This window comes from Mus musculus, chromosome 4 (genome assembly GCF_000001635.26).
Source record: "Mus musculus strain C57BL/6J chromosome 4, GRCm38.p6 C57BL/6J".
NCBI classification, from domain to species: Eukaryota; Metazoa; Chordata; class Mammalia; order Rodentia; family Muridae; genus Mus; species Mus musculus.
The window spans coordinates 141,933,043-141,946,406 of record NC_000070.6 but is presented as its reverse complement, the minus strand read 5'-3'; the positions used below and the strand labels follow the sequence as shown (position 1 = coordinate 141,946,406).

At 50.3% G+C, this 13,364-nt stretch overlaps 1 protein-coding gene across 17 annotated transcripts in view; it reads left to right on the top strand.

Annotated features, from left to right (window-relative positions):
• The window catches only part of Fhad1 (forkhead-associated (FHA) phosphopeptide binding domain 1), a 124,698-nt gene that overhangs the window by 68,721 nt on the left and 42,613 nt on the right, over positions 1 to 13,364 (top strand). For 16 of the 17 annotated variants that reach the window (XR_003954977.1, XM_017320274.2, XM_030253621.1 and 13 more), the window contains 2 exons: positions 6,280 to 6,350; positions 7,249 to 7,386. Coding sequence is in view for 16 of the 17 variants with exons in the window: in XM_017320274.2 (XP_017175763.1) it covers positions 6,280 to 6,350; positions 7,249 to 7,386 (209 nt within the window). In the remaining variant the exon portion in view is untranslated. Of the gene's footprint in view, positions 1 to 6,279; positions 6,351 to 7,248; positions 7,387 to 7,946; positions 8,128 to 13,364 lie in introns of those variants that run through there. The other variant, XM_017320280.2, reaches the window with a different exon arrangement.

Below are 13,364 nucleotides of genomic sequence, written 5' to 3'. Positions count from 1 at the left end.
AGTGCTGCGCCTCCATTTACCCGTCTGTAAAATGGTCAGGTAGGTATAAGGAGTGCATGACCTGCCTGGCCCACAGCGAGCCTTTGATAGCAAGGAGATACTCTCATCAGCAACCTCAAACACTTGGTGACATAATGTGGGTGGCCACCCATGTGCCTGGGCAGGGCAGCCTGGCTTACACCAGACAGACTTTATCTAGACCCTGCCTTGCCTCCACTAGGTGATAGAGTAGGACTTAGTAGGACCCAAACAGAAAGAGCCTTTGCAAGGCTGTCTTAGAGACATGGTCTTGTGTCCCTTCATGCCCTGAGTCCCTTTGGCCTCAGAGCCCCGCTCCTAACCACCATGCTCCCTGCCTCCCTGTTCCACAGTGCTCCAAGAGAGAAAAGTCACACAGCGGGCATGTTTGTAAGTCCTGAGATGAACCCAGAGCAGTCAGGTCACCTGACATGGGGGAGACCTGAAGTCTTGCTGCTCTGCTTCTGGGGAGCACCGAGTTGAATCTGATTGGCAAAGGGAGTACTGGGAAGACGGGAGGCATCAGAAGGGAGACCCTTGGAAGTCAGCGGCCCTGACTCCATCTCTCAGGCTCCCTTGATACGGGGGGAAAAATGTTCCTTAGAGCTCTCTCTGCAAACGCACTTGTCTGTGTCCGTTTCTGCAACCATGGAGCATCCCCACTTGAAGAAGAGCTGAGCTGTGCCATAGCTTTAAGTGGGACAAAGAAAAGAAGAGAAAAACAAACCTCTCCCCTTTGCCTCCACCATCTTTATCATTATTGACTCTATTGCTCCCCTGCCTCCGTTGTCACAATATTTTCAGAATCAATGAAGCCCTGGCCAAGAAACAAGCAAAATCCTCTCACTCCCCCATGGATATGCACTGAAAACCGGTAACAAGTCAGGTCAGGCCACCAGGAGAAGACGCCCAGAGGAGACCAGGCTGGGCCTGGAGGGTTCACAGCGGCAAGACCGTTGTGGTGAATGCCAGGGTTCCAACCCATTCTATCAGCCGCAGCTTGAAGTTTTTATGGCTGGAGATTCAGGCTCAGCTGGAACTGTAATTTGCTCATTTATCCTATTTGAGCGAGCTGGTTGGTTCAGCAATAAGTATGTAGAACCTTGGAGCGAAGAAGAAAAGAAAAAAAAAAGGGAGGGAGGAGGAAGGAAAGAAGAAGAGAAAAGATAAAAGCAGCCAAGAACAAAACATGGCAGGTGGATCTCTGAGTTAGAGGCCAGCCAGGGTTGCATAATGAGACCTTCCCTGTCTAAAGGAAAAAGAAGGAGAAAGAAAAGAATCAGGTTGCAAAATAATATGCAAATCATGTTCCTGCCTTTATTTCTTAATTTTTTAAAAATAAATGTCAGTAGCTGATCAAAAGAAAAATCTGGAGGGACGCACAAAATTATGGACTGTCATGGCAACAGGGTGGGTCACAGAGACCTTTGCTTTCATGCAGCTGTTTGACAGCTTTGCGATTGTTCTTGTTTTGTGAGACAGTCTCGTGTGACTCAGGCTGGCTTCGACCTTGATATGCAGCTGAGGGTGACCTTGGATCCTCTCATTTCTTCCTCCCAAACTGGGACTCCAGGTGTGCATCACCAAATCCAGTTTATACTGGCGCTGGATAAACCCAGGGCCTCATACATGCCAGACAGCATTCTACCAACTGAGATACATCTCCAGCCTCAGCAACTGTTGCATGCTGTCCCACTGTGTGGAACTGAAGATGGAGCTATGAGCTTTTCTCATTTTTGCAATCAACACTTAAAGCATTTGTAACTGAAAACGCAATGGAATCTTGCTCTTCTTGCCAAAGGCAAAATACCAATGTGATCACACTTCACCACAGTCAGGGTTCCATTGCCGTGAAGAGATACCATGACCAGACCACAGCAACTCCTATAAAGGAAAATACTGAAGTGGGGCTGGCTTATTGGCTCAGTGGTTTTAGCCCATTATCATGGTAGGAAGCATGGCAGCGTGCAGGCAGACACGGGACTGGAGGAGCCAAGAGTTCTACATCAAGGATCCAAAAGCAGCAGCAGGAGACTGTGTGCCACACTGGGCATAGCTTGAGCATAGGAGACATCAAAGCCCTCCCCCACTGTGATACACTTCCTCCAACAAGGCCACGCCCACCCCAACAAGGCCACACCTCCTAATTCTGCCCCTCCCTATGGGCCAAACATTCAAACACATGAGTCTATGGGGGCCATACCTAGTCAGGCCAACACGCCATCTGATTCGGAGACACAGTCTGGTACTCTTCCCCACTTTACCTTCGTCTCTCCCCTCTTCCTTTGGTCCTCTATGGATCCCACTCATGATTTGGCCCTTCTCTTTGGCCCCTGGATCACAGGTGGTGGCTGAGATAATAAACTGGCCCTGTCCAAAGACAGTGTCCAGTTCCTCTCTGACCAGCACCCCTTGGAGTCCTTCCAGTTGCTCAGATCCCAGGAATCTCAGAGCTGGCCGTTGTCCCTCACCCTTTCCCTCAGGCCTGCTTCAGCAGCCTAGCTCACAACATCAGCCTTGACTGCCTAGGCATCCCTTTGGTTACATCAAACCACTAAGTCAGAGCAGGAGTCTCTAACATCTCAAGGGTACCCGGCCATGTCTAGAGTTCTTTTGGTCTACGATGGGCTGAACAAGAAAGATACCTTGTGAATCCATGTCCACTCTGCGAAAGATCCGAGAACTAGGTCAGGGCCCGTGGGCTGGAGACAGTGGCTAGCTCAGGACTGAGGGAAAGGTGAGCTCTAGCTCGTCCCAGCATTGATTGTCCTTAGCTTGGTGGAGGTAGACTTGGTGGCGGTTATGGCTGGGAGCACAGAGAGGCCTTCTATGGGAGAATTAAGCTGTGGCTTTGTAGGTGAATGCCTTCTCCATGGCTCCCCACGGAGGATCTTGATGAAAGAGACAGTTCATGGCTCTAAACAGTGTATTGGTTGTTCACGGTAGAAAATGGATGCGTAACATATTATACCCACTTCTCAGGGTAGACCTTAAATAGCTTTTGAAGGGAGGAATGTCTGGGAAGGGAAGCTTATTGGCCAAGCCCTCTGGGCCTCTAGTTACATCATTAGCATGGAGAGCTCTGTTTGGGGCCTACATGACCATAGGGCACATTTCTTTTATGTGAGAAGCACGGCACGTGTTTCAGGCCAGGAGTCTGGCAGGGAGCGAGGAGTAGCCTAAGTCTCAGTTGTGTGCCCACTGGAGTCTCCAGGTCTCAACCTGCTCTACCTTACCAAACTTCCTGGCATAGTTCTACCATCCAACAACACCACTGGCCATGGAAACTTCTAAACATCCTATAGGGCAGGGGTTCTCAACAGGTGGGTTACAACCCCTTTCAGGGCGGGGCATATCAGATAACCTACATAGCAGATGTTTGATTACGATTCAAAACAGTAGCCAAACTACAGTTACGGAGTAGAAACGAAATAGTTTTATGGTTGTGGGGGGAGGGTCACGACAACATGAGGAACTGTATTAAAGGGTCGCAGCATTGGGGAGGTTGAGAACCACCACTCTAGGACATAAGATGGCCTCCCTAGCAAGGTAGGGGCCAGCCCACCATGCCAGTAACTGTATAGTAAAGACATCTGGTCAGCTCCTTCCTCTCTGGCCAGCCCAGCTTTCGTTCTGTAAACTTGTTCTTCCCAGAGCAGCTCACTGCTCAGCCCAGTAGCAACCAGGACTCAGACCCCGCAGTCACACTGACTGGAGTCCCGGACCTGCCGCGGGCAGCCACTGGGCTCAAAGCTCATTTATCAGTTGGGGCGATGACAGGATGTTACCGTGGTGAGACATTCATCGATTCCCGTAGCAGCAGGCACATGGGGGAGGGGGGTGGACTCTGGACATTTCAGAGACGTTCAAATCAGGACTGTGCATTTGAGGTCCCCCACCCCCACCCCAGACCTGCCAGAAACTATCTTCAGGTCTTTAGCCTCCCATTCAGGTCCACCAGAGCTCCTCCCCTCCACCCTCCGGCTGTCCAGGGACGCTCCACCCCTCCCTGGGCCCCACAGTTCTTCATCCTCTTGTCTTTTTGGTGTGTGCTGCTCCAACAAGTCACCAAGGGGGTCTCTCTCTTACTATACCAGAGCCCAACCATGTAGGCCAGTCTCATGGGACGGAGCCAGGGAGCCACTGGGACGTTGCCTGCTGCAGGTTCTGAGGGCACCCACCCCTTCCCTTGCCTTTTAAGCTTCTGGTACTTCATTCCTTCATTCACGGTCCCTCCTTCTTCTGTCTTCGTTCCCTTTTTCTCCAGGATGAGGGCTGGAACCCAGGGCCTTGTACAGACACTGCCACTAAGCTACATCCCCAGGTCTCCTTTTACTTCTGACTTCTTTTTCTTCCTCTCCTCCTCCTCCTCCCTCCCTTCTCCTTCTCCTCCTCCTCCTCCTTCTCCGTCTTTATTGTTACAGTGGAGAGCCCATGGCCACATGGAGAGAGGGGGAAAGGGAAAGAGAGAAGGGGAGCAAGAGGGCAAGAGAGAGAGGTGAGAGTCAGAGAGTAAAGAAAGGCTTCCTGGCTGTCCTTGAACTCTCTCTGTAGACCAGGCTGGCCTCAAACTCAAGACGTGCCTGCCACTGTCTCCAGAGTGCTAGGGATAAAAGCGTGCGCCACCACTGCCCAGCTTACTTTTGCTTTTGAAACAAGATTTCACAAAGTGAACCGACACTCTGCACGGGCACTCCTCGAACTTGTGATCCTCCTACCTCAGCCTCCCAAGATCCTAGATTCCAGGCCTGTGCCACCAGGCCTAGCCCTTTCTCTTTCTTCAAAGCCAGCAACGTGACATCTTCAGTCTCTCTAGAGCTTCGAATGCGGCATTTCCTGGGTGGTTAAGAGCACAGCCTGTTCTCCCAGTTCAATCCCCTGTGAGCGCCTACATGGTTGCTCACAGCCATCTGCGCTAGTAACAGGCGATCTGACAGCTACTTCTGGCCTCCATGGGTACCAGGCACACACATGGAGCCCAGACATACAGAGAAGTAAAACACCCATACATATGAAATAAAAGAATCAAAAGCTCTCAACCAGGCAGTGGTGGCACACACTAGTAATCCCAGAACTCCCTAGAGGCAACGGCGGGTGGATCCCTAAATCCAAGGCCACCCTGGTCTACAGAGAGAATTCCAGGGCAGCCAGGGATACACAGAGAAACCCTGTGTCAAAATCAATCTCTCTCTCTCTCTCTCTCTCTCTCTCTCTCTCTCTCTCTCTCTCATCACTTCTATAACCTTCTCATCTGTCTCTGTCATCTGACTATCATCAAGACTTCCTCTGTCCCACTCTCACGATAACATGTGTGATTGTGTCAAGTCTGCACAGATAGCCCAGAGTAACCTCCACCTCCGAGTACACTAGATGTCCACACTGGCAACATCCCTTCTCTGTGTAGCCTCAGGTCCCCGGATCTAGGACCCACATATCAGTGAGGTCATCACTCAGCCGGCTTCATCCTCTGCTCTGGAATGCCCTCCCTCCCACTCTGCCCACACCTAGCGACTCCTCAGCTTCTGCTGAGACCCTCACATCCCCCTGTCCTGCCTTGTCGCTTGGGTGCCTGTGGTCCCTGTGTGTTTCTTATCCATCAGGTAGACCTGTCACTCAGACTACACTGTAAGGCCTGGGAAGGCTGTGGCTTCATAAAACTCCTTGCTCATAATTTGCATACAGGAAATGGTGCTTTATTTGATACATTTTCAATGTCTAACAAAACAAAGCTGTACACACCTTGGAGCTGTACCTGGCCCAAATGTCGAACAACCATTTGAAAAATACACTGGATGAAGCTTGTCCTGTCTTGATGGGATAAGTCGTTATGCAAAGCTGGGTATGGTGGCGCACATCTGAACCATCAGCAATTAGAAAGCTGAGGCAGAAGGGTCACAAGTTCAAGGCCAGCCTGGGCTGCATAGCCAGGCGTGGTGGCACACGCCTTTAATCCCAGCACTCTGGAGGCAGAGGCAGGTGGATTTCTGAGTTCGAGGCCAGCCTGGTCTACAGAGTGAGTTCCAGGACAGCCAGAACTACAAAGAGAAACCCTGTCTCGAAAAACCAAAAAAAGAAAAGAAAAAGAAAAAAAAGAAAAGAGATCACATCTTGAAAAGGAAGGAATAAATAAAAAAAAGAAAGAGAGGGAGGGGAGGGAAGGGAAGGGAGAAGAAGGGGAAGAAGGGGAAGGGGAGGGAGGGAGAGAAAAAGATATAAGGAGATAAACTGACCCTCACCTCCCTTCCTGCCCCTCTTTTTAAGGGTTCTCTCTGTGTCTGATATATCTTCTGGAACATTACAAGAAAATTATGAGCCAGTCCCAGGATCTTCAGGTGACTCTTTCAGTTCTTTTCTCCCCCAAACTGTGAATTTGAATCTGTTCCCCCCCCCAGCCCCCCCCCTCCGCTGTGAGTGAGTCAGCTGCCACCCGCTGCCTGCAGGCACCAGGATTTTCTGTTTGCACAAAGGGATTGAACCCAGTGTCTGAGATGGCCTACACAGGAATAGACAAACACAGGCAGGGCCCCATCCCCTACCTGACTTCCTGGGATAACTAAAGTGCTTGATTTCCTTCAAAAAGTCCCCAAGAGGGCCAGCGAGGTGGCTCAGCAGATAAGCCTGCTGACCTGCGTTTAGTCTCTGGGACCCACATAGAGGAAGGAGATCAGAGATCACTGACTCCGCCCAGTTGTCCTCGCATTGACACATACGTGCCTACACACACATGCCACATACCACCCACAAAGGTGGCAGGCCAACCCGATCCAGCCCGTGGACTGTAGTTCATCAATGCCATTCTGCAGATACGGACACTGGTGTTCAGGGAGGTTGATGGTAGCCTGACTGCCACACTGCTAGTTGCATGAAGGATGGAAGCATGGCGGGGCTCCTGACCTCCCCGGCTGCCGTTTACTGACCACTTACTGCCCACAATGCACTGGGCTTAAAGCTCCCCCTCATCATCTCACGACCAAGATGCAGGCCCGGGGACACCCCATGTTCAGGGTCGGGAGACATGAGGACTTAGCTAGAACTGGGATTTCTATCTAGAACCGGGAGTGTGATGTCTCAAAATCCCTGCTTGCTTCGGTCCTCACGTCTCTGCACAGAGTATGGTTCAGCCATGCTTTTAAGGAACTTTTATGGGAGATAAGCAGTTCATCGGGAGGTGGCTAAAGGGTCCCTCCATCTCTCCTCTGTGGGCATCAGCTGGCTTCTCTCTCTGTGCAGGCCCAGATGAACGCCTCTCGGGAAACACAGAAGTCTCTGCGGCAGGAGCACCTGGCTGAGAAAGAGAAGCTGGCAGAGAAGCTGGAGCAAGAAGAGAAGCTGAAAGCCAAAATCCAGCAGCTGACAGAAGAGAAGGCAGTAAGTTCCTCTGAGCCTGGGAAGTGAGGTGGACATTTCCGCGGGCCACTGGGGGCTTCGTGCGGAACGGTAACCTCCCCAGCCTCTGGATTGGTGGGCTGGCTCTAAAGGAGTTACCCAGGGTGAATAATTTGGTTCTAAAACTCACAGCAATGGCCTGGGGAGAGATGGCTCAGTGGCTGAGAGCATTGGCTGCTCTTGCAGGGGACTGGGGTTTGCTTCCTAGCACCTGTTTGGCAGCTTAGAACCATCTGTAACTCCGGTTCCAGGGGGTCTGACGCCCTCTTCTGGCCTCTGTGGGCACTGCACACAGATAATATATTGGCATACATACACGCAGGCAAAACCCCCATACATATTAATAAACAAACAAATAAATAAAACTTTAAAAAGAAAAAAAACACAGAAAGATCAACTGGAAAAGGCAGGCGTGTTGACATTTCAGGAAAATTTTGTTGACTATACAAATTGGAATTGCTAAGGCAGATCCTGGTTTACCAGTGGCCAAGTGTAAGCAAAACTGATTTCAGGTCACATCAGCCTCTTTTTTTCCTCTCTAGATACGTAGCTGGGAAAACAAATTGGCCCAAATTGCTGCTCACCCTCCTAGAATCCAGGCCCCGTAGAAAGCTCTGCCGCAGAGCCTTGCCTGCCAAGGTGCCTGCGTGATCGGAGGGCCTGCGTGAGGGGCAGAGTCTGCTTCACAGTTCTGACATCCCCTCGAGCCTCATGACACCCCAGACCTGCATCCCAGACAGTGTTGGATGTCCCAGAGATGTCTCCAGGAAAGCAACTCTGATCAGATTCTGTACTAAAAATAGTCTGTGTCACAGGCTAGAATTCACAGCTGTGATCACCTTCCCAAGGCCGGCATAAGACTGGGCCTGGAGACATCCTGTCGGGGAGGGATGCGGAGCGCACAAGGCCCTGCCCTTCCTGAAGATCCATAGGCAGCTAATGATTGACAGGGTGAAGGGATAAGGAGGGGGAGAGGGGGGAGAGGGGAGGAGAGGGGGGAGAGGGGAGGAGCGGGGAAGGGGAGAGAGGGAGAGAGGGAGAGGGAGGAGGGAGGAGAGAGGGAGAGGGAGGAGAGGGAGAGAGGGAGGCAGAAATGGAGAGAGGAAAGGAAGGAAGAAGGGAGAGAGAGAAAGAAAGAGAGATTGATTCATCAGTTGTGTAACCACTGGCAAGATGGCCACCCTGATGGGACAGATTGGGTCACAGAAAGAATGAGAGGTGAAGAGAGAGACAGGGGAGAGAAGAGAAGGAGAAAGAGCCAGAGAAGGAGAAGCAGAAGGAAGGTGTGAAGCACAGTGGGGAAGGCTTGAGAAGAGGAAGAGGGTCAGAGAGGGGGAAGAGATGGTCATGGGGGTACACACAACCAAAATACACCATACACATGTGTTTTAATGTCACAACGAAACCCATTATCATGTGTTGTAGTAGATACTTAATCTTGGTCAGGGGGTTTCTATCGTGCCTTGGAGCATTGGTTCCCAGATAAAAGACACCAACCTTTTATATTTATAATAAGCCTTTAATGCACTAGAGCTAGGCAGATATTAACCATGTAAGCTACTAAAATCTACTTCCCATGGTATAACTTGCCATGTGCCCTCTGGGCAGCTCTTAACTCCACCTGGCCAGCCTTATGGCCATGTTTTCATGACTCACCTACCCCATGGCGTCTCTCCTCTCTCCACCATCTCTCTTCTCCTTGTGGTCCAGCCTCAGACCCCAAGCCAGGAGCAGAAAGGCCACCTCTGCTACCTCTCGTCTGCCCCATCTTTATTCAACCAATTGTTTTACATTGCTGAGCTTTGTCACATAGCATCACTTTGTGTAAGTTAGGATTCTCTCCTCCCTGAGGCAAGCAGGGCCAGTATTTAACTTTACAATCCATAGCAACAGACCAAACCTCAACAGTGTGCATAATTAACATATGCTAATCAACAAGTATTTAAAAAAGCACACACCCAGGACCCACTATATCGGACTCTGTGGAGAAGATAGGAAATGTATTTCTTTTTTAAAAAATAGTTATTTATGTATGTGAGTACACTGTAGCTGTCTTCAGACACACCAGAAGAGGGCATCAGATCCCGTTACAGATGGTTGTGAGCCACCATGTGGTTGCTGGGAATTGAACTCAGGACCTCTGGAAGAGCAGTCAGTGCTCTTAACCACTGAGCCACCTCTCCAGCCCCTAGGAGATGTATTTCTAAAGCCAGTTCTTATTATCCTCCTGTGTGACACTTAGGAACCTGCCATAATGTGTGACAGACACTTAGGGACCTGCCATACTGTATGACAGACACTTAGGGACCTGCCATACTGTGTGACAGACACTTAGGAACCTGCCATACTGTGTGACAGACACTTAGGAACCTGCCATACTGTGTGACAGACACTTAGGGACCTGCCATACTGTGTGACAGACACTTAGGGACCTGCCATACTGTGTGACAGACACTTAGGAACCTGCCATACTGTGTGACAGACACATAGGGACCTGCCATACTGTGTGACAGACACTTAGGGACCTGCCGTACTTTCTTTGCTCTCCTCCAAGGTCAGTGGCTTAGGCTCTCACCTGCTGGACCACCCTTTGTCATTCAGACTCTGGGGTCAAAGGTGGGAGTGTCGCTCAGGCTCTGGGGTTTGTGACATTCCAAAGCACAGCCATAACTGATGGCCACAATCAGAGCGGTTATTGGGGGGCACGTGCACATTGTACCCTTATTTCTACCCCCACCTGCCAGACCCCAACTCCTCCCAAGCATCCCCCTCTCTCCATGGTGAAGGACAAGGCCTTGCACAACGTCACCATCTCTTGTTGGCTCCAGTTCAGTTCAGTGAACCCCAACTAGAATAGTCCATGTCTGTCACTCGTACGTGTGTGTGTGTGTGTGTGTGTGTGTGTGTGTGTGTGTGTGTGTGTGTGTAAGGCTGAGGGTAGCCCAGTAATAGATATGGGTGTGCAGGCTTCACTGCCTTTATATTGGTTCTTTAAGAAGATGGATCATATGGTGGTTGAGTTTAGCTTTTGAAGAGAAAGGAAGGATTTCTTTTGGCCCCGGTTTTCCGTGTTTGCTGGACCCCTGTGCACTTAGCAGACCATCACAGTGTCAGGAGCCTGTGGCAGAGAGGGCTCCGTACTTCATGGTGGATGGGAAGCAGAGAGTGGAGAAAGGAAAAGGGGCCAGTGTAATCCAAGACAGGATGCCCTGCTGACCAACTGTCTGCTACTAGGCCCCACATCCTAAAGTTTCCAGAACCTCCTAAGATGGCAGCACAGGTGGAGACCAAACACGCTCTCAGTACAGGAGCCTGTGTTCCAGTCCCAACCCACAGGAGCCAAAGTCACGGTTGTAGGCTTTAGAGAACTTGAAGGAAAATAAACCAAACCAAACCAAATAAACCTTTATTTCCACAGAAAGAGTCAAATCCAGAAAGGCCCTAAAACCTTCAAAATCTTCCCCAGGTCTCCACCTCTTGCTCTCTCTTCCTGACTGACTGACATCCCTACCTAACACCAGCCTTTCCCAGTCCAGTGTCCGTTGTTTGACTCAGAGGTTGGCTGTTTCCATTTGGGGGTGTGATGCTTCGGCCTGCATGGTGCCTACGGGGCCCCCCCACCCCCCAGGATCACCAGCCTGGGCCTCCCTCCTCTTACCCCTCTGAAATTATTCCTGGAAGATACTTCAAAGTGATGCTTTGAACATCCTATGTTTAACATAGGAACCTCAGAATACCAGTCAAACAGAGGGGCATCCACACTCAGATGGACATGACAACCCGCCCAGACAGATTACCTTCCTGACTCCCATCCCAGCTTGGCCCTTGAGATTCGTATGAGAAAAACTTTGTGGGCCTCAGTTGTGTGTGTGTGTGTGTGTGCATGTGCGCTCATGTCATGGTACATGAGGTCATAGGACAACTCTCAGGAGTCAGTTCTCTCCTTCCTCCATGTGGCTCCCAGATATTGAACTTGGGTTGTTGGGCTTGGCAAGCAAGCATATTTACCCACTGAACTATCCTACCAACCCTCCTTGTTTTTTTTTTGAGACGAGATCTCTCACTGGTTTAGAACCTGCCAAGTAGGCTAAACTATCTGGCCAGTAAGCCCCAGGAATCCACCAGTCTCCCCATAGTACTGGAATGACAAGTGCATACCACCTTGACTAGCTTTCTTTTTATGTGTCTCTGTGTGTGGTATGCATGTGGTTATGAATATTCATATATGTGTGGGGGTGTACATACATGTGCAACTGCAAACACATACAGAAGTCTAAATGCACGTATGCTCCTGCACTTGCGTGTGGAGGCCCAAGGGTCTTCCATGATCACACCCCACCTTATCAAGTCAGCGTTGCTCAGCTGAGCCCAGAGCTCGCAGCTACAGCTAACTATTCAGCTTGCCCCAGGATTCCCACTCCTCGGCTTTTGAGAGCCCTATAATTATGGCAGACTGCCACACCCACCCAGCTTTTCAGGGCACTGGGGATCTGAACTCTGGTCCTCTTGCTTGTACATTTTGCTTCCTGTACTGTCTCTCCCGCCCCACGTTATACTGATGTGTTGCGCCATCTTCCCAGCACTGTCCTGGCTTTTAAGTGATCCTCCCTGCTGTACCCTAGTACCCCTCATCTCGCTGTCTGTAAAAATAACACATGTTGTAGCTCATCCCTCAGCCTCCTTCCCATGGATCCTGCTGCTCTTAGGACTTCATTTCCATTGGCAGAAGAAAGGCCAGGCTCCTTCATTGATCCAGCACACGCCCTCCGTCTTCTTTTTATTATGGGCCCTGGACAGCACCTTCTTAATTTGTGCATACACTTCTTACTGCCATAGTCCAATGTCAGCATACTTGCTCCACAAAGCTAGATGATAAATGGTTTTATTTTTGCCGGCTCCTCTTTCCTCTTTGCATTCTTTGTTGTGACTTCACAGCCCTGCTCTTGTAAAAAGCCATCAGAGACCACACCTCAACAGAGGGCATGGAGGGTCCCAATAAAGCTTTATTTACAAAGCAGTGGAGTGGGCAACATCTACGGGCCATTCGCTAACGTTGGCCCTAAACTCATGCATCTTCAGTCCCCACCACCCAGAAACCTTTTTCTTTATCCATCAGCCCAGGGCTGGCTGGAGGTCTCTGTTATGTTGGTTTAGAACACAGACTTAAAAATCGTAACCCCGGGGGCTGGCAAGATGGCTCAGTGGTTAAGAGCACCAACTGCTCTTCCGAAGGTCCTGAGTTCAAATCCCAGCAACCACATGGTGGCTCACAACCTTCCGTAACAAAAATCTGATGCCCTCTTCTGGAGTATCTGAGGACAGCTATAGTGAACTTACATATAATAAATAAATAAATCTTTAAAAAAAAAAAATCGTAACCCCGGTTCCCCAGTATCTCTAAACTAAGCCTGTCTCCTCTTATGCATGGGGTGGAGGCTGGCGGCTGGCACTACACCAAAATATCACTTATTGATCATTTCATCATTTCTTCCTCACATCAGCTCCATGTACAGATAGGGAGACTGAGGCTTCCATGCCCAGAGTCTCAGCTGCCAGGCCCCATAGCTGGGAAGGCTCCACCCACAGTTCTTACCTGGTCCCCCTGCACCATCCCAGACCCCATGTTCCATGCACATAGACTAATTTCCACATTTTCTTTAGAACGTGGTAAGGTCTGAAGCACCTGGCAGAGTCCACTTTCCTGCCATGGAAACCAGGTTTGTTAAATAAGGGTCCTTGACTTGCCGGCCCTGGAGACAACTATTGCCCAGGAGAAAAACAGAACAAAGGAGGCGTGGGGTGGGGCACAAAAGCCCAAGGGGTGGAGAGTAGCCTGGCCTACCAGAAGAAGGCAAGCAGTTCGGGGGGGGGGGGGGGGGTTGAGTTGGCCTGGACTGTCAATCAAGGCTTCTTACAGTTGTCAGGGTCCAGCTGAGGTTTTCACATTGATCTGCTTCCTC